The sequence below is a fragment of the Xiphophorus maculatus genome, chromosome 3, assembly GCF_002775205.1.
Source record: "Xiphophorus maculatus strain JP 163 A chromosome 3, X_maculatus-5.0-male, whole genome shotgun sequence".
Taxonomy (NCBI): Eukaryota; Metazoa; Chordata; class Actinopteri; order Cyprinodontiformes; family Poeciliidae; genus Xiphophorus; species Xiphophorus maculatus.
Window position 1 is genome coordinate 12,005,502 of NC_036445.1, and position 23,172 is coordinate 12,028,673.

At 39.1% G+C, this 23,172-nt stretch overlaps 1 protein-coding gene across 4 annotated transcripts; it reads left to right on the forward strand.

Moving 5' to 3' along the window:
* Nucleotides 1–277: 277 nt before the first annotated feature.
* LOC102223614 lies at nucleotides 278–16,027 on the forward strand. 4 transcript variants are annotated; one of them, XM_023330514.1, is made up of 4 exons: nucleotides 298–383; nucleotides 4,781–4,828; nucleotides 5,142–5,314; nucleotides 13,254–16,027. In XM_023330514.1, the coding sequence occupies exons 3-4, from the start codon at nucleotides 5,257–5,259 to the stop codon at nucleotides 14,453–14,455; spliced, it is 1,260 nt and encodes a 419-aa protein (XP_023186282.1). In that variant the 5' UTR covers nucleotides 298–383; nucleotides 4,781–4,828; nucleotides 5,142–5,256; the 3' UTR covers nucleotides 14,456–16,027. The 4 variants fall into 4 exon arrangements, with proteins under 4 accessions (XP_005817250.1, XP_023186282.1, XP_023186285.1 ...); XM_023330517.1 differs by lacking the exon at nucleotides 5,142–5,314 and adding an exon at nucleotides 11,505–11,558 and having other exon boundaries at nucleotides 299–383; XM_023330516.1 differs by lacking the exons at nucleotides 298–383; nucleotides 4,781–4,828 and adding an exon at nucleotides 11,505–11,558.
* The last annotated feature ends 7,145 nt before the right edge of the window (nucleotides 16,028–23,172 follow it).

A 23,172-nucleotide genomic window follows, 5' to 3' on the forward strand; every position in this document is an offset into this window, starting at 1 on the left:
GAGCTTCGCAGTGACTGGTCTCCTTTTTATTCCATCTCTTTCTCTCTCTCTCTCTTTGTCCATCACATCAGAGCAGATTTTCCCAGGGTGCACAGAGTCCCTGCATGGGGGAGTGTTTACAGGATGTTATCTGTGTCAGTCTCTGTGGAGTGGGTTCTGGTGGAATGCTGGAACGGGATGGAGGAGGAATTTCAAAAGGAGGAGTGACGAGAGACAGGCACAGAGAAAGAGAGAGAGAGGGAGCGAGAGGGAGAGGGAGAGAGAGAGAGAGAGAGAGAGAGAGAGAGAGAGTATAAATAAATCCCAAGGAAGCTGGTGCTCACAGGCGCAGCTGGACTTCTGGATAACTGGACTGCAGCCCACTGGAATATTTAGCCAAAAAGGTGAGTTTTAATTGTTTATTTAGCAGAAAGAAAGAAAGAAAAGAAAAACTAATTTAAGATTTTATTCAATTATTTGCAGTATAACAGTTTCAGTTTTTTTATCATGACTGTTTTGTAGAGAAACAGTCACAGTTTCTTTCACCAAAAAATGGTAAAAAAACCCAGAATTTATGCTGATTTTTTCCTTTTTAAATTGTAAATTTAAATGATTTTTCAGCGAAGCGGCGTTCTCTGCTGTGGTTTTCTGAAACCTTCTGTGGTCTCTGCTAAAGCAGATAACCTGACCAGTGTTTGATCAAAAGCTCAGACGGACTCGCCTTTTTTTCCCTTTTCATTAGATAAGCTTTGCTGAACAAATGAAACTTTTTCCTAAATATGACCTTATTTCCCAACATTAAACAACACAATCACACATTAAGCATCTTTTCTCGACTCCTTGGAATAGAACTTGAGTGCGTTGCGTCATTTCAAATTTTTAAAGTTGGCTTTAATTGTTTTTATTCTCATCAGCTGGCTCACATGTGGATGTTTGTAAAAGGACATGTGACTGAATAATGTGAATCTAATTAGCACGGCGTTAGGAAAAGGCTGAAAAAGACCAAAGTTCTGCAGTAATAATTGGTGAGCCTGTGATCTGTTGCCACACACACATCTGGACTTTCCTCCATGTTAGGACTGAGAGGCGTTCAGATAATTTGCTGCTAATTAAGCTGAAGAGAGAGGAGAGGGGTGGTTAAAGTCATGAACAAGTGCAGCGGGAGAGATTTGGGTGTGCCTGTTTCATGAAATGATTGAGCTCATCTCTCCAGAGTATTTTACATGGAAAAACAAATGATTTTACTGATATAAACCCTGATTTTCCCCTGCTCTGAACATCTGTGTTTGCTTTGGGTCTTGGCTGTTGGGGCAGTAAAGTAACGTCCGCAAAGGGCCAGCACTGCTACGTTGTGCAATAATTCACATCATAATCCATCTGTGCACACGTCACGGTTGATTTTTGTTCTGTTTCTGTGCAGAAGTGAATTGTTTGTGCCTTTTGAGTTCTTTTTGTGATGTTTGTCAAAACCATGGAGGCCTGAGAAGTCCCTGTCATTAAGAGCGGCTGTGAGGGCGCGGCATGAAACTGGATGCCAACATGTGCTGACATGATCGAGCCTTTCGTTTACTGTAGGGTTCGTTTGTCAGGAAAATGTCCTCTAGGGAAAAACAACGGCTTAGAATCACCTGTTTGTTTACTTTGACTCTTAAAGCTGCAGTTTGTAACTTTAGAAAACATTTTTTACATATTTATCAAAAATGTCGCCATGTCATGACAGTTTGGTATGCCATCTGCCTGTGCTAACCAGCGCTGTCAATCACCCATTGTGTTGCGCTGCTCTCTGCTACGCTGCAGCTACCACAGTCTGTCATGAATGCTAAGGCTAGTGAGCTTAGCCACCGATGATAGCAGACAAACGGTTTTCCTGTAAGCTGTTTCTCCACCATTAGCACATTGAACAGCGCATACATGAGGTTGATTGACAGCGCTAAGCCCCACCTCCTGGCTCTGATTGGCTGTTTTTGGTGCATTTCTGCAGACAGCAATAGTAGCTCAGAGAGAAAGTGGAGGAGATCGATCTTTTCACAGTTTATCTGTCACAAAAAGGCGACAGTTTCATCAAATTCATATAAAAATATATTTTATAAAAGTTACATACTGCAAGTTTTAAAGTAGGTTTAAAAAACTCACTATAATGAACTTTACAAGGGTTTTTTCCATGTTTTCTCTCCTTCCAGGCCCTCTCTGGATTTCTGATTAGTTGTGGTTACTGTGACAAACTTAGAGATGAATAGTGTGGCAGACTGGCTCGTTGAAAACAGGGACAAGATCGAGAAAGGCGTGGAGATCATGGGCCAAGCCTCCGAGGTGCTGGCTGCCACCGTGGGCCAGCTTCACCCCATCCTGGAGGCCGTTTTCGTGGCCTCCGCCGAACTCCTCAGCAACCCGGACGGCAAGGAAGCTCGCTACCTGACTCAGCAGTTTGAAAAAGTCAACTCAAAACTGGAGGGGATCCAAGACGAGATCGACAAACTCGCCCTGGAGCTGCAGAAGACGTCCATGAACAAGCAGAACTTTGACCGGGAGGCGCAGATTATCAGCCAGTACGAAAAGTTTCAGGACTTTGTCAACGCCAAGCCGAAGTTCAGGGAGAAGAAGAAGGAGAAGTTCCTGAGCCATTACGAGAACACGGACAGCGACCTGAACCTGGATGCCCTCTACAACGCCGTCAAGGGTGAGAACACGTCGGGAGACCCCATGCTGGACACGGTGCTCGCCACCGAGCAGCGGAGCAGGAGGGCGGTCGAGGATTTCTGCGCTCGGCTGAAGAAGCTGTTTGTGGTAGGCATCATCGCTGTCATGGGCCACGCTGCGCTCCAGGAGGGAATTGTCGGCGAGGAGATGGTCAAGAAGTGGCAAGACCGAATGGAGGACGTGGAGAAACGCATGAAAGCAGCCGTGGATGACTGCACCGAGAACTTCGCCACGCAGGCCAAGACGGACATGGAGCACCAGCTCCAGGACAACCCCGGCACCGTCGACACCGAGTTCGCCAAATCCCTCCTGGAGTCGCTGGTCAAAAAGTACGACTGGGTGAGCTGGTCCGTCCGGGCCTTCGGCGACCGGGAGCGCATTTTCTTCTTCAACTGGCTGGCGGGAAAGAAGTACCACGGCAGCGGCGGAGCCAACTGGTTTGACATTCTGACCAAGAACAAGATCAAGGTGGTGGTGTCGTTCTGCGTCGACCCGCAGCCCATCAACAAGAGTCAGATCCAGGAGCAGATCGAGCAGCAGAAGCTGAAGGGCAACATGATGGCTGTGGCTTTGTCTTTGAACAAGACCTTCCCCAACTGCCTGGTCCACGCCGTGAGCCACTACAAGGCCGTGGTGGAGACCAACAACTTCAGGGAGGACTGCTACTACTATGGGAAACACAAACGGGCCTACCTGTGCATCCATCCAGAGTAGACGCCGAGGAAGAGGACACACTCAGAGGAGAGACTTTAGGACATCTAGTCAATATGGATCTGTATCTTATGGTGTATAATCTGCTTTGGGGACTGCTTTGTGATTCCTTGTCTCGCAGAATTTCCTACTTCTTCTCAATGTTTCCTCTTACGCAAATTATGGTTTTCATAGAAGATTTCAAAGCCGGCTTCCTGCATTCTTGTCATCTGAGTCGACATTATGCAGGAAAGCTAGATATCTACCAGATATTTCACCTTTCATTCAGACCCACTCCACCTTTGGATAATGCCTGCAACAAATCTGTGGTCAATTTATGGTGTTAATTCATTACTGTCAAGAGTTTGAAACAACATGTTGAGCATAACAGATAATTAAAGGCTGTCAAAATGTTTTCATTATCAGCAGAACTGTGTTGAGATTCTTTAATCAGAAGGCAGCTTTTATTTAGCTCTTACTGGGTTCATTTGGTCTGTAACTCCAACACTTTTAGATGCATCCCTGCTGCTACAGCCGAATTAAATGTCTGAATTACTTCCTTATTGTCAGTTTTGTAAAGGCCTGGTCATTAACTATTGGTCTGAACAAGCTGCTGGAGCAGAGAAGCATCCAAACGTTGAGAACTGGAGTTTCAGACACCTGGCTTACAGAAAGGCACTGAAGATAACGGCTAGTCCAGGAAAAGACGGGAAATCTGATTCCAGGTTATAGAAAAGCTACTTTAGAAACAATTTGAATCAAATTTGCTTCAGGAGGTCAGTGATGTTGGTGTAAAAACAAAATATAGTATTTCAAGACCTTTTTTGCACTGAGTATGTGATTGTTAAAAATGTTTCTCGCAAGTTTTTGTTTTTATTTTTGTGAACGTTTTAGTTGTTTGACTCATTCTAAGATTTAAAATATCTGCCCAGACTCAGATCATGGACCTCCTCTTTAGCTTTAGCATTAGCTTTTGGGCAACAGGAAACCTGAAATAGCAAACCAACAACATGAGGCTCTGACACAGTTATGAACTCAGATCTATCTGTTTAGGCAAAATAAATTTTGAAAATGACAATAAATATGAATATAATTTGCAGTTTATCTTTTGTGGCAGCTTTGTAAATTCTGCTAAGCATCAAAAAATCTACTTTAAACCTGAAAATGCAAACAAAACTGAAGCCAACAAATCAGTTTGGGATTTTTTCCAGGTGGGATCAGCAGCTTCAAAGATCCTCCACCATCTGAAAACCACAACTTATTGTCTTTTTCATGTATTCATAAGCTTTGATGTTCTGGTCTGTCCAGTCCGAGTCTCATTGTCAATGTTTGTGTGAAAATAAAATCCACCTCCAGAGCTCCTAGTTTATATTTAGAATGAACATTAGAATAATTCAGAATTTCCCTTTTACAGGAGATCAGATAAACTGCGTTTGTCGTCTGGTTAAAAGCTCCAGAACAGGTGAGCCATTAGTCTGATCATTAAGATGTTTTACTATATGATTATAGTACAGAATATGCAGAATGTGAAGAAATGATCCTTTTTTATGTTTGTTAATGATATATACATAAATGATGCTTTTGGTGCAATATATTAAAGCTGGACAAACCAAGTACAATCATAATTATATGTATAATTCACTTTAATTTGTAATAAACAACAGAATACGGCAGTCATTGTCATCTGGTCATCATTAATCTGAGATTTAATCCCATTCTTGGGGTCTAAACCTCATTAAAAACATAATTATATGTAATTTTCTCCTTAATTTTAGGCATTAGCAGTAAAGAGGCCATTTTATCAGCTAAGTTAAGGAGCAACACCCTTTTTTCACCAGCCTAGTTGTCAGTGTGGCAGGGTGTGCCTCTTCCCTGTAACATGAGAGCCACATGACCAATAGGAAGACAAACAGGCTGGAGTTTCGATTTCTTCCGCAAACTTTACGAGGTGAGTCCGTTTCTGGTCCAAATCTTTCAGAGTAAACATAGAAAAAAAGCTGCGACGGTTTGGTTGGATTATAATCTGATCGATTCTTCCGATCTGACTTCATTCCAGTCTGTTGTTACATAATCGAGTCATTTTTTCTCCCCCGTTTCGGCGCATTTCGTTCGCCTTAAACGCATATCCATAAAAACGCAGCTCTATTTGTTGAAGTCGGACGAGTGAAGGAAAGAATCTGCTGAAGGTTTCCAGTTTTAATCTAAATATAAAAGTTTTCGGGGTTTGCGGGACCAGTTCAGTTTTTCCAGGAAGTGTCTGCCGGAACCTTTCGGTCCTCGTTGCGCTGCGCAGAAACTCGCCGCAGATCTGCTAACATGCGCTGTTTGTTTGTTTCTCTGCGGCCTTCTGCTGTAAAATGATCCAATTAGAGGGCTTGTAGCGCGGACTGATCGATACGTTTTACATTAAGAGGGTGCATTAACAGAGGGCGGAGGGATTTCCGCCGCAGTGGTCAGACTGGGCGGTGAACTGGGTAAACTGGCACTGACAGAATGAAACCCGAACCGTGTCCTGCTTTCTTATGCTGCCATAAATATGTTTATGTTTCTAATCAGGCGTTCCTGCTGTTATCAGGAAACGTTGCACATATTCTCTGTTTATGTCGAAAGAAATGAGTTTTCTGTATATTTTCTCTGAAGCATCCAGACTTTCTCTAAATGTTGTGATGCTGCCATGTATTTTCTCGGACTGTTTTTTTTTAGTTCTTTAAAGATGTTTCTACGAGTTTAGTATTTTTTGCTACACTTTTAAATAAAAAAAAGTCCAGATAAAGGCCTATCACAGTTTGCCACGTATCAGGGATGTTTACAAGTTCAATCCAAATCAAGTCTAAAAACTGAAATAAATATCATCTGGCCTGGAAATCAAACCATGTAGTGTTTGTTTATAGGCTTATAAATATCTTTTATTCTGCTATACATTTAATTCTGTGTTCATAAAACTATTATGAGCTGTTTGAAAGTGCTTTGAAAATGTATATAGTATTTTTTTACCCATTTAGAAGTGCAAATGCAAAGAATAACTTAATGTTTATGTGTTTATGTTGAATTTCAAAGTGTTTTTTTATTTTGTTTTTGAGTTAATGTTCCCCCTTCATTATAAACTCATACATGGTTCCCATTCTGATTTGTAGGATTATTAGGAAAACTTCCCCTAAAACCTTTGCTGTCAAATCCACGATGTAAACTCTGATCTGCGTGACGTTAAAATTTTAGACGTCATCCAGGTTGTTTGATGGGGATCAGTGCTGCTTTTACAGAAGAATCTGAGGAATTGCAGGGGTGGGCACTCCTGGTCCTCGAGGGCCGGTGTCCTGCAACTCTTAGATGTCTCCCTGGTTCAACACACCTGAATCCAACAGCTGAATCTCCTCCTAAGTGCAGTCAAGTTCTCCAGAGTCCTGTTAACGACCTCATTATTTGACTCAGGTGTGTTGAAGTAGAGATGCATCTAAAGGTTGCAGGACACCGGCCCTCGAGGACCAGGAGTGCCCACCCCTGAATTAGAGGGATAAATACCTATAAATTCAACTCTAAGATTTACTGATAGATTCTTGTAAGAGGTTATGTTTATGTAAAATACTCAGTTAAAGTTGGAGATATGTTGAGCTCCAGGCATCATCACAGCATCTCCCGTCCAGTCTGAAATAAAAACATTTATAGCAGCTAAAAACAGATTAAAACAATAATACAACATAAATTTGATTATAAATTGCAATATTTGTCTAGTTTCTATTGCATATATCTTAGTACACTTGAAATAAGAAACAACTAATTAAAAGTAACCTTCAAGAAAGATAAATAAACTTGTTTTAAGACAATAATTCTTGAATATATCCACAAAAAGAACTAGTTCCACTGTTTCTTTCCTCTTAAAACAGGAAAAATGTCTTGTTGTAAGTGAAAAAAATCTGCATTCAGCAATTATTGACCTTAAACAAACTGTCATAGCTTGCTGAAAAGCTACTTTTAGGTTAGTTTTGTCTTATTTCAAGCGTACTAAGTTATTTCCACCAGAAACTAGACAAAAGTATGTTTTTGCAGTGTATATCACATTTTTTCTCCATAAATCAGGATAAAATATGAACCCCAATCAGCTCCGTTCTGTGAGCATCTGCTGCTCCTGTTTCTGAAAATGTGATTTATTTGAAGCACTTCTGTGTGGAAGTGAGACGCTGAGCAGCGAGGATGGAGATTATTCACACAAATCAGATTCAGTTACTGCAAAAGCTTTACCTTCTGCCTCTTTTTGCAGGAATATATGACCCTGACTCAGTGGGGATATTTAAATGTTTGCAGAAAAAGTTTGAAAGATGGTATTTTAAAATTAATGTTTACATATTTGGCCATACTTTAATGAAAAAGTTATGCTTAGATGCTTTCTCTCATAGGATCACAAACTTCAGGGTATTTTATTGATAACACAAAGTAGTGATTGATTGTGAAATTAAAGAAAAATTATCCAGAATTGTGCTTATTTTTATTACAAAAATGAAAGTCGGTAAAATGTGGGATGCTTTCCTATAAACATTGCAGAACTCCAGTCAGACTGGAAGCGTTTAGATTTTGGTCTCATCACAGGATTCTCCAGCAGTGTTCAAAATGTGAAAACAATTTCAGTAATAGTTGCAAAAAAAAGGAATTTCAATACAACAGATGTGCGATTTATCGGCATCAACATCGGTATCGGCCGATATTAGTCATTTTTCTAACATCGCTATCGGTCCGATAAGCAGAACTACTGATGTTTATTCCCATCCTGATTCTGTTTCAGCAGGAACTTGGTCATGTGGTTTTGTTTGGTCATGTGACCATGATGCAGCAAAGGATTGTGGGAAGTTTAACTAAAGCAATGAATTCAGTGTTGTTGCTATTGTTAAAAATCTAAAATGTGACAGGAAATATTCCTAAAATAAATAGTATTTAAATATTATCAGCCATATGAGCAATATGTCAACTATCAGCATCAGCCCAAATGTTTACAAAGATCTTCTCTTATAGTGGAAGATTTCCTTCTGTAATCAAACATGAATCAGCATCAAATGGAAATACATTATTTAAATTTGATGTCTTCAAACTTCTGACCCTTATTTGTTTTTTTATCCTTTGAATCATTTTGTTCAATCTTAGAACAGAATTTGGATAAACTTTAAACAAGTCTACAAAATACGTTATAGTGAGAATCAAATTAAAGCTGCAGTATGTAACTTTTATAATTTTTTTATATGTTGGTAGAAATTGTCACTATGTTGTGACAGTATGTTATGAGACAGACAATCTGTGAAAACATTGAGCTCTTCTGCCTTTTCCCAGCACTAACTAGAAACAACCAATCAGAGCCAGGAGGCGGGTCTTAGTGCTGTCAATCAATCTTGCTTCCCTGCTGCTGAACAGCCCGATCCTCTCCTCCCTCTTTGCTCTCCACTAGCTACAACTTCTTCCCTTTAGCAATCTGTCATGACTAGTTAGCATAGCCAACAATTACAGGGGATAAACAGTAATCCTGGAATGACAAGTTGTTTCTCTGCCATTAGCACATTCAGCAGCATGTTCACAAGTTTGATTGACAACACTAAAACCCGCCTCTGGTTGGTTGTTTGGTGCGTTTCTGTAGACGCGATAGCAGCTCAGGCAGGAGGTGGAGGAGATCGATCTTTTCACAGATCATCTGTCATATTACCACACGGTGACACTGAAGCATATTTTATTTTTATAAAAGTCCCATCCTGCAGCTTTAAAGCAAAGAAAAGTAGGAAGGCTGTGAGTGTAAATGTTTCTGGAAACGTCTTTGTGAGCAGACTGCAGTTCTCCCTTGGCGCTGTTTGATGGATCGGGCCGGGAATGGGCGCTATCTGCCGCCCACAGCCCTCTGCGGTCCGCCGAGATAAACCCCCAGGGACCGAACCGACATCAGCAGAGGCAGGGAGACACAAACCAGCTGACAGTTTATTTTCCATTGTCTCGTTGCCGTGGTTACTTGCTGAGTTTCACCGGAAAATGCGCCGGCTGGTCCAGCAAGTTTAACCTCTTGTACTTAATCACGTCCCACGCCCGCTGCTCTGATATTGACCGAGGAGGAGGAGGGAAGGGGAGAGGAGGGGGTGAAAGCTGCAGCTTCTCCATCAGCCAGAATGGGAGCCGCACAATGCAAATAAAACACACCTGACATAAAACAAACCTGAAATAAAACACACCTGCCAGCTGCAGGAACTTTAGACTCTTAATTGTGTCCCTCATTGCAAAAACACCAAATTTTAAGAGTATTTTTGGTCTAATTTTAATGCAATTGTTTTAGAAAAGTGCTCATTATAAGAAAAATTATCTGCCATTGAAATACAAAAATTTCCCCATACTCTGAATTAAAATGTCTTGTTCTACTGGCAATTTATTTAACTTATAATTAGTTTTTCATCAAAGTTAATGAATAACTTGCTTTAAAAAAGCTCCTATATTTTGCTGTAAAGTTAGTTTTGTCTTATCTCAAGTGTTTGGAGATATCTGCACTAGAAACCAAACTGAAAAAGTTGGTAAGATTAGATTTTTTTACAGGGCATAATTTGATTTCCTCCAAAGTTTCCAGGTTTGCAGAAGGACATGTCTGAACTTGTCCCGCTGCTCCAACTGGGCATTTCTTAATCTGATTCCTGGCATCTGGGACAGATTTATTCCTGGATTTTGACTTCAGCTGAAGTGGAATAAAGTGAGACAGAAGCAAAGCATGTTCATAAAAATATGTTTAGATTAAAATCTAGAGCTCTCACTCCTGCTTTGTGAAAGTACAGCTAAACTACATTTATGTGCATCACACCTGAATTGCATTTAACTTTAGCTCCAACTCAGAAATAACTTTAGTTACTGGAAATGAATGTTTTTGTTTCAAATGCTTGCAAATACCAAATTATGCCCAACATAATTTTCTCTCCTCCTGCTTGGAATGTTTAAAGGTTTTAAACTGAACTCAGAAACTATTTTAGCTTTTAAAAAAAACTATGCTTGAGTTGAGATTTTTGTTTTGTGAGAATCCTTCAAGCTTTTCCGACTTCCCTGAGGATCAGAAGATCATCACTTTGGTTTTTTTATGTTTAGCCAAGATGGAAATTTAATTAATTTAAAAGAGTGACCCGGGCAATGGAACAGGATTCTTTAAGTTAAGTTGATCATGTTATTAGTTTGTTAATAAAAATGTAATTAAATTCAGACTAAACTTGCAGTTTTATGTTTACTGTGCAGGAAAGAAAATACCAAAATTCATCAACTAAAGACCCATATCTATACTTCCTAAAAAATAGAAATAAAGAGACAGAAAAGTCTAAAAAGAACCAGAACTAAAGTTAAAACTTAGCAAAAGTTTTTCTAGTAATTGTGACTGCATCAATCTTTTGTTCAAACCTGCTATATTGCAGTTACAAACTGGAATGATTTGGAAAACATGCAAAAAAAAATCAGTAAAAGACAGAATGGCAGCGTCAAATATTTTAAAACAGGAAGAAGTGACAGAAAAATAACATTTGATGGGCAATAAATGTATTAATAACATTAAATAAATCATGTTGTTTAGTGTTTGTAAAAGACACGTTTCTCTATTCTCTGTCTGGTCTTTTCTTCCTGTATGAATTTCATAATAAAAGCTTTTAAAAACGGACCAATACAAATAACAAGTTAGTGTCAAACATTATTTGTGAAACATTTGTGACCTGAATTATTCCAGGCCAATAATTATACCAAACTGTTGAATTAAAGTAAAACATCATCAGAAATGTGACATTTTCTTGTTTGGTTCTTGATTTCTCCATAAATCAATTAGAAATGCATCAAATTCAGTTCAGATAAACTTGATCGGATGGTTTTTTTAAACCTGAACTAAATCTTCTACTTTCACACCGAATGTTTTGCTAGAATGAGTTTCTGAAAGCCGCTAGCAGAGCAGATCGATGCTATCATGGCATTCCTTAGAGAAACTCCTGGATTCTTGCTTAAAGTTGATTCTTGCTTTACTATGGAGACCTTTAGCATGACATAAAACCAGTCCAGCCCATTACGGTGTTGCATCATTATTGATTCATTCCTCTCTGGGTGTGACCAGCAGCTAAAGCCGAAGTTCACTCGGCTCTTTCTCGCTCTTCTGATCATTTCTGCAGTTTTTCTACAAGGCCGAGGAGAGCAGGCTGCAGTTTGAAGACGTTTGCAGAGCCGTAAGTGTATTTACAGAACCAGAAACAATCATTACACTGCAACAACACAAAATCTTAGTTTGTAGAGCAAATATCTTAGTACACTTGAAACAAGACAAAATTAACTTATAAGTGACTTTTCAGGAAGATATAGGCGTTTGTGTTAAGTCAGTAATTCCTTAATATTAATGAAAAGTTACTAGTTACAGTGACAGATTATTTCAGTTATAATAAGTGCATCGTTTATCATATATCTTGATTCATTTCTTGTCATGATAGGAATTTGAATTAATGATGTTGTTTAAAAAAGATGTTGAGTTTATCAGGATTGTTATTTTTACTATTTTCTATACTGTTTGTGCAATGAGCGCATTAATCAATAAATTTGTAAATATGACTAAATATCTTTCCAGCATGCAGTTTAGTGATACAAATTACACGTCATTATGAGAGCGGGGTTCTAAAGAAGTGTTTTGTAAATAGTTTTTAGCAGCAGTGTTTGTGTTTGTGGGGCTATTAATACTCTATCATAAAGTCACAGGCATGCAGTCACCTTGAAAAAGAAGTAATAAATAGTTTTTATTGTCACATTTATCATTATCACAATGATATCACTAAATATTGTGATCAAACCTTGAAGTCCATATCGTCCAGTCCTAATAACTCAACATTTTTCCCATGTTATAAGTACCAATGGAACTGGTACATTTTCATCAATGTCGAGGAATTATTTACTTTAATTAAACTCCTGTTGACCTCTTGCAGCATGACGTCACGCATGCAGGATCCCACTGCTGGGAGGCAAAAAGCTGCTGACTGACATTGGTTTTACCTGTTAAGTTGTCAATATGACACCTGACATAAAATGAAAAGGGACACAATTGTCAACAACTGGATAACAATATCAGGAAAACATTTTAATTAAGAAAAAAATTGTGAGGCAGAGGGAGGTAGTTCAGTTATTAGACTTTGACAACCTGGCATTATGTGTTTCAGTTTAGTTACAAAATGAAAAAGGCGACCCTCAACCTGACAGATCATCAGTAGAGCAGGTGTTTAAATGAGCTAATCTAGCGCTGCATTGTTAGCCTAGCTGCAGTGTTAGCCTAGCTGCAGTGTTAGCCTAGCTAATAGCAGCGGTAGCTAATCTACCACAGCGATTGCTTATTAATCAAAAAATAAACATCAAGCCTAGAAACATTAAACTGTGACGGTCTGCATGTTGTGTGGTAAATGTCTTTTTATTGTTGATTCCTGAAACCTTCAACAACTCAGTTGCTATGGCAACGAGTAGCGTAAAGCCGAGCGAGAAAAAATAAGTACATATGTGGTTTGTGAATTGTTCTTTAAAGGTTTTTCCTCGTTATTTTCCTCTTTGCTTCGGGGAAATAAATGAATAATTCCTACACCTCCAGGTTTCGTTTAGTTAACCGAGTTGTTCTGCGGCGGCAGCGCGGCGACGGACGGCATGTTGAAGATGATCCTTTTTGCCCTCCAGCGTTGTGCGCATGGGCGAAATTTCCGGATGTAAACAGCAACATGTAAAGGGTCCATTTCTTGCTGAAAAGTTATTTATACGTTAGTTTCGTCTTATTTAAAGTGTACTAAGATATTTGCAATAGAAACTAGACCAAAAGTACTTGACTTTGTGCTTTGGCAGTGTTCTCATAATTTTTCTTTCTAAAGTGTAAGTTTCTGTTTTCTTTCTGTTCACAGGACCGTTTGTGAGACACCAGCCAACGATGGCGAATCCGTTACAGAAGCTTGTGTCGGAGAGGAAGGACATGGTGGAGACGGTGATGGAGGTGTTCGAACAGGGAGCCGAAGTGGTGGCCAGCATCGCCGGAGACCTCTTCCCCGTGTTTTCCATCGCCGCTCCCATTGTCAAGCTGGCTCTGGACAACGTGGAGAGCAAAGAGGCGGCCTTCATGAAGGAGCAGTTCCAGAAGGTCAGAGACCGTCTGGAGGTGGCCTCCGAGGAGCTGCAGCGGATCAACGATGAGATCAAGAAGAGCGGGGTGGATACTGCCTACTTCTCTGTGGAGGAAAACATCACCAACCAGTTCAGGAAGTACATGGACATCCTCAACGCCAAGCCGAAGTTCAGAGAGGTGAAGAAGAAGCTTTTCCTGGATCATTTTGCCAAAACCGGTGGAGAAAAGAACCTTTACATCCTCTACAATGCTGTGACCGGAGAAACTTTGTCCGGGGAGCCAATCCTTGAGATCATCCAGAACTACGAGGAGAAAAGCCGCCGACCGATGGAGGACTTTTGTGCTCGACTGAAGAACCTCTTCTGCTTGGGGCTCATTGCGCTTTTGGGGCACACTGCCCTGAAAGGCTACGACGAAGATGAGGCTCTTCTGAAAGAGTGGAGGGAAAATATGAACAACGTCCAAGCCAAAATGAACGCCGTCATCGAAGACTGCATCGTTAGCTTCCCTAAGCAGGCCGAACAAGACTCCCACCGCCTGGTGAGAGACCAGGAGGGCTTAGACAACCAGCAGCTAGCCGACGCCATCATCGAGAAGCTAAAGAAGAAGTACGACTGGGTGGGCTGGTCTGTGCGCGTCTTCAAGTCTCCCACTGGCCTGTTCACCAACAAGAAGGACTACCACTGCGCCACCGGGAAGAGCCGCTTCCAGGTTCCCACGTCGGACGAGAAACTGAACATCTGGGTGTCGTTCAGCTCCTCGCCTGAACCCGTGGATAAGAGCCACATCCAGCAGCTGATCCAGAGTCAGAAGAAGCTCACCGTGGTGGGTGTAGCCGAGTTACTGTTCGAGAAGCTGCCGGGCGGCTGCGTCGTCCACACCATTAAAACCAGTAAAGACCTGGGCTGCTCCTGGAGCTTCGAGGACGACCTGCACTACTGGGAGGAGCACAAGAACTTCTACGTCTGCGTTCATTCAGCCTGAAGATTTAGAGAAAACTCTGTTTGCACAAATTATAGCACCATGCTGCTCCGCTGTCCTCTGACCTTACAAATGTTCCTCAGAATGGGCCTTTAGATACTATAAAGTTGAGAGTGTTGATGAGGTATAAGTATCTTATGTGCAGGTGGGATCTGAGCGAAGCTAACAGCTATCAGAGCAAAGCCATTCAACAAGGGAGACATTAAAGACTCAAATTTCCAAAGATTTATGTGATTTAACCAACTGCATCCATGTTGCCATGTAACTGCAGCTTTTCCAACCTCAAAACAAAAATAAAACGGTAAAACTAAGCACATGTATTTATCCATATTAATTTGCTTTGTTCAACAGAAGAAGTGGTCAGAAAAAGCTGCAGAGCAACAAGGACGTTGAGTTAATAAATTAATAAATTACACAATCATCTTTTGCAAGAGCATATTTTCAGAGCAACTTCAATTTGATTGTTTTTGTCAGTTTTTATTGGCCTGCTGTGTTTATGTGTAGCTGTTAGCATTACTCACCGACTGATGTCCTGGAAACAAGTTAGTACTCTAAAAAAATCTTTTAGAAAATGTTTTATTCCTTTCTTTTGCATCTTCAACTGTGTAAAAAAACATCTCCTGCCTTTTTTCAGAACAAATTATTGAGATAAACTCTGATGTGAGTTTCACAACAATATTCCTCTTCTTCTGAAGATTTTGGCAGGATTTAATGTTTCAACCTGGACATGTTTTTATTAGAAAGAGAAAATTGTTATGGATGTTCTGGAGCTGATGAAGCTGAGCTCACCCTAATGGGCCGTTTGTATCAAAACCACGGGAAAAACTAGAAACCTCCGTTTGATTTCACTTTTAGTTCTTATTTGGCCTAAAGAAAATGACACAATGTTTCTTTTTCTGTCAGCTTTAATCAGCACTGATGCTGCTGCAGCGTTTGTCAGCTTTCAGTGTCGTCAAACATCTCCAAGCTTCTTCCTGCTCTGACGTCTCGCTTTTTTGTGCAGCTGAAATTCACTTTTGAAAGGTTTAGTTGATCGTTTGACTCATTTTGGGTTTTGGGGATTTAGTTTTTATTCAAATGTTTCTAATCTGACATTCATGTTCACACTACCTGCTGACAATGCAGTCATATTCAATAGATTATAAACTGCTTAAAAGGATCAAACATACTTTTTATTAATTAAGCCCACATTTCTGTTTCAAAATGTTTTTTTCCATCCATTCCCCTAAATGTTTTTTTAACCATCTGTAAATAGAAAATCATGATAATTAACAGAAGGTTTAAAAATATCAGTCTGTGTAAAATTTATCCATATGATGTGTCTCACATTTTGTGAATTTATTAATAAAACTAATGTACTTTAAAAAATATTCAGATTTATTGAATGTGATTGTATAATGCACTGACTGGTCATAGTTGTGGGTTTTCTGCTCTTTTGTCAGCATTATGTTTCTTCTTGTTCAACTTTTTAAAAAAAAACTCAATAACACATTTTGTGACTTTTTCTTTTTACACTTTCTATTGCAATGGTTCCCTGTCACCAACAAAATAAATAAATCTTGATTTAATGCATGATTTGTATATTGTTGTGATTCACTGATTATTGTTTCTTAATCTCCTTTCTGTAAACAACAAACGCCTCAATTTTAAGTTACATTCTTGAGCAAAATGCCTGGAAAGCTTGTTTATGTTTCATAAAAAGCAAATCTTCTCATTATTGAAGGCAGCATGATTTTAAAGGCACAGAGTTAATAATAAACATGTTTTACAGTAAACTGTGGTTATTAACGGCCCAGATGTTTAGCATCAGGCAAACTTGTTTATGTTTTAAAATGTTCTCCATTTTGTTTTCAGTGAAAGATGTTGGCTCATTATATTCTGAACACAACTTATTTTTAAATAAAAATGAGATAAAAAATAATTTATACATTAGAATTACACACATTTTGTGGTAATTTATGGATTAGAAGTTCATCTCTTAAGTTTGACTGCAGTGTTTTAACACTCAGCTCTTATTGAGGACAAATCTTACAACCTGGTAGAAAAAGGAAACGGATTCAGTGGTTTTCTAGTTTGGAAACACCCGCAGTGCTCTGTAATCATGCGGTTGTGGCTTTTCTATATTCGGCTTGCAGACACTCATGTCTTGCATTTTACAACAGCAGCAGGTCAACAACAGGGAGTCAAAGATTGTTGGTTTGAACCGTTTCTTTTTTTCTGATCTCTGCAGAGCTTTAAAAATGAATTCTGCTCTGCGTCTCAATGCAGTTAGAGTAAATCTTTATTATTAGATTTGGAAATGTCCATCCATCCTATTTTTATATGCAGAAACATAAGGTCAGTGTAGAGAGATCTAATTCAGGAGTCAGTTTAAATGTTTAAAGCAAAAACAAAAGTTTTAATTAAATCCTGTTTCTTGAAAAGCCCAAACTCACAGGGAAATGTGTAATAAAGGATAAAAATATGCCCACATGACCAAAGTTTGTTAGTGTCTAAACCACAAGTAGACTGAGATTAAACTGAAAAATGTCAACATTCCTGTAAAATTGACCTACTTTTATACTCTGCAGTGCTAAAAATGCACATAATGTTCCTGGCATTGCAATACAGCAATGTTTTTGTTTAAAGTCAAGTTACCTCTTTATTTTGGTAAGCTAATTGCGCTAGCTTATGCTAGCACTAGCTTAGCAGCTGCTAAGCTAGTGCTAAGTTTTTCAGTTAGGCTGTATTTCATTATTAGTTTATTGTCGCCATTTCAATGAAGTTTTACTTTTAAACAATAATCTGTGTTTTTTTTACTTGGAATGTCTTAATGACAAACTGCTTGTTGATGTGGGAGGTTGCTAACTAAATCCAAATGATATCTTTTAATCTTTTAAAACCGAACTCGGGCTAATTTGTTTTTATTTTTCTGGAACTGAAAATAATCTGGGATTATTTAGGCCTAAATATTTACATGGAGAGTAAATTGTTTATGTTTGTACATTGTTGAAAAACAGAAAAATATTTTTTTAAAACCCCTGAAGCAATAGTGTCTAAACTGAATAATAATTTTAATATATTTTTCTAGCTTTGTCCATCGTCCTACTGGAGTCGCCCTAAAAACCTGCAATACAGCAAGATACAAACTTCATTCTATCCACAGCAGAACAATTTTTGTCACAACAGGAGTAGATTTCTTATTTAACACTGGAATAGCTGGGATTTCTTATTTAATATAAAGAAAATACAGTAACATATTGTTTTCTGAATACCTGCATGTCAGTTGCATGCTGGGAAAGAAGATCCAGCTCTCACTAAGTAAACTGTTCACCAATGCGCTGCCAAGTTTCACTGCCTCCTCAGCATTTCTGCATGAAAAGCTTACTTAGCCTGAAAACGGAGATACCTATAAATACTGGAGGAAGTCTTGGCTAAAGTGTTGCAGAGGAAGCAACAATGAAACTCCCCTTCATTTAATTCAAATCCAATGTCCTGTAAGTAAAGATGATTTAAACCAAACCCTTAAGCAAAGTACCACAGTAGATACAAAACACCTGCTGGCTTCTGTCATGTTTGTGGCTGGGGGGAAAAATGCAGAGAGCTGTTATGTTAAACCAGAATAATTTATTTATGACAGTGACAGTGATGCAGGTGGTTTATTGCAAACAGGGTTCAGCTGGGAGGGAAGGCGAGACTGAGAGGAGATTAAGAATAAACACAGATTGACAGATAATCCAAGAAAACTAATACAAGATGTAGAACACAAGAATAAACTAAGAAACAAACATAAAGACATAACCACTATATGGCTTCTGCTTATGGGTAATAATAATGAACACAAATAAAAGGCAGTCAGAGCATTTAGACCTTTTATTGTGAAATTTGAACTTGATCAAGCAAATTTAGCATTAATTTTTGTGATCTTGTTTATGAACAATAAACTTAGAGCAAATTTAAAAACTAATGCCCATTCCTTATCCTAGATGTTAAAGCTGCGTTGTCGGCTGAATCTGCTACGGTATGTGACTTTTATTTAAAGAAAAATCTGTAATTTTATCATATTTGTTAAATGTTAGGATGTGGTGACAGTTTTCTATGAGGCAGATAATCTGTGAAAAGATCGACCACTTCCAGCGTTTATTGCTGTCTACAGAAATGCACCGCTCAAAGTCAAAAACAACCAATCAGAGGCTGAAGGAAGGTCTCAGCGCTGTCAATCACACACATGTACTCGCTGCTAAATATGTTGATGGCGGAGAAACAACTCACCATAACAGGAAAAGCATTGGTCATTGGTGACGATGCTAACTAGTCGTAGCATTCATGATAGCTCTGCTGTATAATGTAGCAGACAGAATGAGGGAGGAGGGTGTGAGTGTCACGTACACAAGTTGATTGACAGCCCTAAGACACTCCTCCTGGTTTGGTCAGAAACTGGAAACAACCAACAACTGGTTGTTTCTGACCAAGTGATGTATTTCTGCAGTTAGTACTGGGAGAACTGGGAGAAGGCAGCGATGTTCTCAGATTACTATCACAACATAGTGACATATTTACATAACAAATATGTAAAAAAAAAAAAAAAAAAAAAAAGGCTTAAGTTTAAGTTACATACTGTAGCTAAAACTAATAAGATTAGGACATTTCTTCTACGTTCCACTAGAGGGAGCTAGCATACTGCCAGTCATTTGTTCTTCCACTTTTGCGAACCAGAGAAAGAGATTCAATTGTTTGGTTGTCCTCTGTAATCTTATTACTGTCAGCAAAATTGAACTTGATTGCCTAAAAGAAACAATAGACAAGAATTTATCTGAATTTTAATCAATTTTCACAAATTTGTTAATAAAGGTACTGTATTTGGTTTTTGATTTTAGAATTAAGAATCTATCAAAACATCGCTGCTGTCTTCGTTGATCCACAAATGTTGCCGAGAACGATGGCCTGATTCTCCTTCTGCATAAATGTGCTGCTAAAGGCCGCTCCTGGCCACGCCCAGGCTCCTGACCAGTGGCAGCTGAATGGGCGAAGTGATGGTTTTAATCAGGACAGAATTACTTTTCCATGAACATTATTTGGCCAAACAGCCCTGCATTGAGACCGGCCCATCAGGTGACCTCAGGAACGCAGACAAACATCACGCGGCAGCGGAAAGATTCGCACGCCTTGCAGGAAGACACTAAACCTCCGACCATCACCTCAGAGTTACCCTCCACTCATCGGCCGTTCTGAACAGAACCAACTAATTCTGATTTTTAAAAATTAGACCCTTATTAAATCAGGTGATTGCACGTCAGACGGTGTGTGGGAGGGGCGAAGAGTCTCAGGGGGATTATCTCGTCATCCTGAAGGATCTGAAACAAGCTTGAGGAGTTTCTGTCATTAGAAACCTCAGTTGGTCTGTTAATTTGGCCCAGAATGAACAAATCCTCAAAGAAAAGCCCAAAGCCAATGTTTTATTCAGTAACTTCAAGACATTTACTTTCAGACAGTCAGCAGTCAAACATCGGCGACTGAAAAGGGATTGACTTTAAATGTGCTGAGTGAAGCACCAAAGTCCTTTGGTCCGGCCCAAAAATGAACTTTATTTTTTCCATTTGGTGTGGTTTGCTTTCACATTGTACATTTCACAAGGGAACTACACCTTCAGTCCTGTAGCGCTCTGTAGTGAACAAAGCCACGAGTGACGATCAATGCTCCAGTTGGACGGAAACGCCGGGGGCTGGACGGAGAACAAACCCAGAAAGAAAAACAAACATGGCTCTTTATCATTAAAAACGCTGAACACAATCACATTCCTTCATGTCTTTCTGGCAGTTGGTGCAAATGCCCAAATTTTGAGGGGGCACAGTCATCCAGGTTTGTCCACAACTCACTGCTTCATGCCCAACAACGGTGGCTCATGAAGTCCAAAAAGGCGCCTATTTCCTGTAGTTTGAACTGAGGTCGGTCTGTAATCAACCGCACCAGAGTTTGTTTGGGAGCAGACTGAGATCTTCTCAAAAAGAGGATCTCGGTCCGGTTGTTTCTTTCACACATGCAAAAGGTCCGAATGAATGGGGGAAACAAACTGTGGTCTATTTAAAGCAGACCAAAAGTGGCAGATGTGAATACATGAATCCAACTCATGAAGATTATTTTTGGATAATTTCACCTCCAAACAGGCCTTGAGACCTAAAGAGGAACAATCTGGTGTCAACACACAGCTTCAGTTATTACAGCTGGAAACCAACGAACAAGCGCGAAGTCTGGGTGTGGTGATGGACTCTGACCTGAACCTTCAGAATCACATAAAGACAGTTACAAAGTCGGTCTTCTGTCACTCAAGAACATTTCCAGGATTAAAGGACTAATGTCTCAGCAAGATCTAGAGAAACTCATCCAGTCACATTTATTACTGTAACAGCATCTTTACAGATCTGCCTAAAAAAATCAATCTTCCTGCTGCAGCTGATCCAGAACGCTGCTGCTGGCGTTCTGACTAAAACCAGGAGGATGGAGCGATCACCCAGTTCTACAGTCCTTCCACTGTAATGTTCCTTACTGGTGTCTCCATTGGTGACTGTATGATGTTTTTATGATGTAAAGCAGGTTGAGCTGCCTTCTTTCTGAAATGTGCTGCACAAATAAACTGGAGTGACTGAAGGCAGCAGATGTTGCTCTAAAACCTCTGCTGGACCTTTTCACTTTGATGCTGCCATCACAGAAGAGTAAATTAACTTTTCCAAGAGCACTTCTGCAATCCCATACCATGATACAACCTCATATTACCACAGAGCCTGCAAGATACGACTGAAGATGTCAGAAAACAGTTCTTCTGACACTTCAAACTCGGCCTTCATGCTTTCACACGAAGCCGTTCATCATGTTTGTTATCCCTGCCGGTTCTCATAACATACCAAAGTCTGGGCAAGACTCAACAAGCCGACTGTGTCGTCGGAAAATCTCTTCTGTTGAGCCTCATTGTTGACGTCGCCTTCAGAACAACACAGACTGATCCCGGTCTAACCTGAAAACACACAGTAGCCATAATTACAGTCGCTTATAAAGGGATTTTCCCTTCAACTATTTTACACAATATGAAAGAAACGGATCAAACGATTGTGGAGTCGGGAATAAAAGCAAACAAAGTTTATTTTCACTAAAAGTTTAAGCAGCTCAGCCTCAGTTTCGCTACAGATTCTTATTTCTGGCTACATCTGGACTTTGACTGGACCATTCTAACCTACAAATCCGCTTTGATCTAAACCATCCCATAATATCTCTAGCTGTTTGTTCTTTTGCTGATTGACCTGGATTTAGCTCCATTTATCTCCCATTAACTCTGACCAGCTTCAACATCCGTTATGAAGAAAAAAAAATCCCCCAGCATAACACTGCCACCACCATGTTCACCAAATTGATGTGTTTAGTATGACATGCAGTGGTGGTTTTTAACCCACAGATAGGCCAAAGCATTCAACATGAAAGGAACAGAAAATATATGCATCCCACACTTTTCAGATTTTCATTTGTGAAAATAACTGAAAACCATGAATCGGTTTCCTTCTGCTTCACTGTTATACAATACTTAAAATCACAGAAACTTGAAGTATACATCAGCCTATAAAAAATATTCCTAACCAATATAAACTTCTCAGTGCTCATGCCGGTCATGCAGCGTTCTCATTAGTGGGGATTAAATAAACATAAAACAGAGACATACCTGTGGCCGGGCTGTGAGCTTAGACTTGTAAATGTATTGTGAAACAGAGATTTAATGTGAATAAACAGGAACATTCAGAAGCACCTGCTGAAATTTGAGTCAGAGAACATCTTACCTGCACAGGTCGTCCCTGATTATTTACAGTTTATTATGTTCAGTGTTGATGTTAGGCCGGTTTAAACAGCGACAAAGAGGAGTGATGACTTACAGCAAGTCAGTTTGAATTTATTATATATATATAAAATACTGAAACAGAATAATTTAAAAATATATGTTTACCTGGAAGTTTTTGTCAATTGTTTGTTTTAAATCAAACATAAAGCAAAAATTAATCTTTCCTTTTTCTTTCAGTGATAACATTCACAAAATATATTAAGTTGTGTGTTCAGTCTGGAGAAATAAGTTATTAAAAAAACTTATTTTGTCAAAACAAGAACATCATGAGCATTGTGATAAAAACACACGAGGGAGGAGATGCATGAACTAGAATATTTACCGCCATCTGGTGGTCATTGGTGTAACAGCATCTTGTTAAAAGAGTCGAGAATAATCCTATAATCTAAAGAATTAAAATTGAAAATCATTTATAAACACGCCGTACAGAATGAAACATTTTTATATTTTTAATCAGCAATTCACAATTTAACAAATCTAGAAAATAGTAAAGAAAAGAAAATTTAAAGGATGACCTGCATTTCTACCTGCATGCGTAGATAATAATAATAAGACATGCAAAGTTTTTAATTCACTTTTTCTGTTAGCAATTCTTTTTTTTAAAAAACATTTTAATTTAAAAAATTACACTTACAAAATACATTTTGGTGACTTTAATCATTTCCCCATCACATTGCAATCGATTATATTTCTATTTTTTGCCTCTTTGGTTTTGGCTGCATGTATATTTGGGAGATTTTTGCATCTAATTATTTTTAAATAAATAACATAAAGCTAATTTTGTAATACCTTTGCTAGAGACAAAATGTCTCAGGATTTAGAAACACTTTGAACTATTTTCATTAATATTTTTGCATTTTGA

Coding starts and splice junctions, on each gene's coding strand:
- LOC102223614 (XM_023330514.1), top strand. CDS start 5,257: ATGACCAATAGGAAGACAAACAGGCTGGAGTTTCGATTTCTTCCGCAA. Junction 5,315..13,253: donor TCTTCCGCAAACTTTACGAG/GTGAGTCCGTTT, acceptor TTCTGTTCACAG/GACCGTTTGTGAGACACCAG.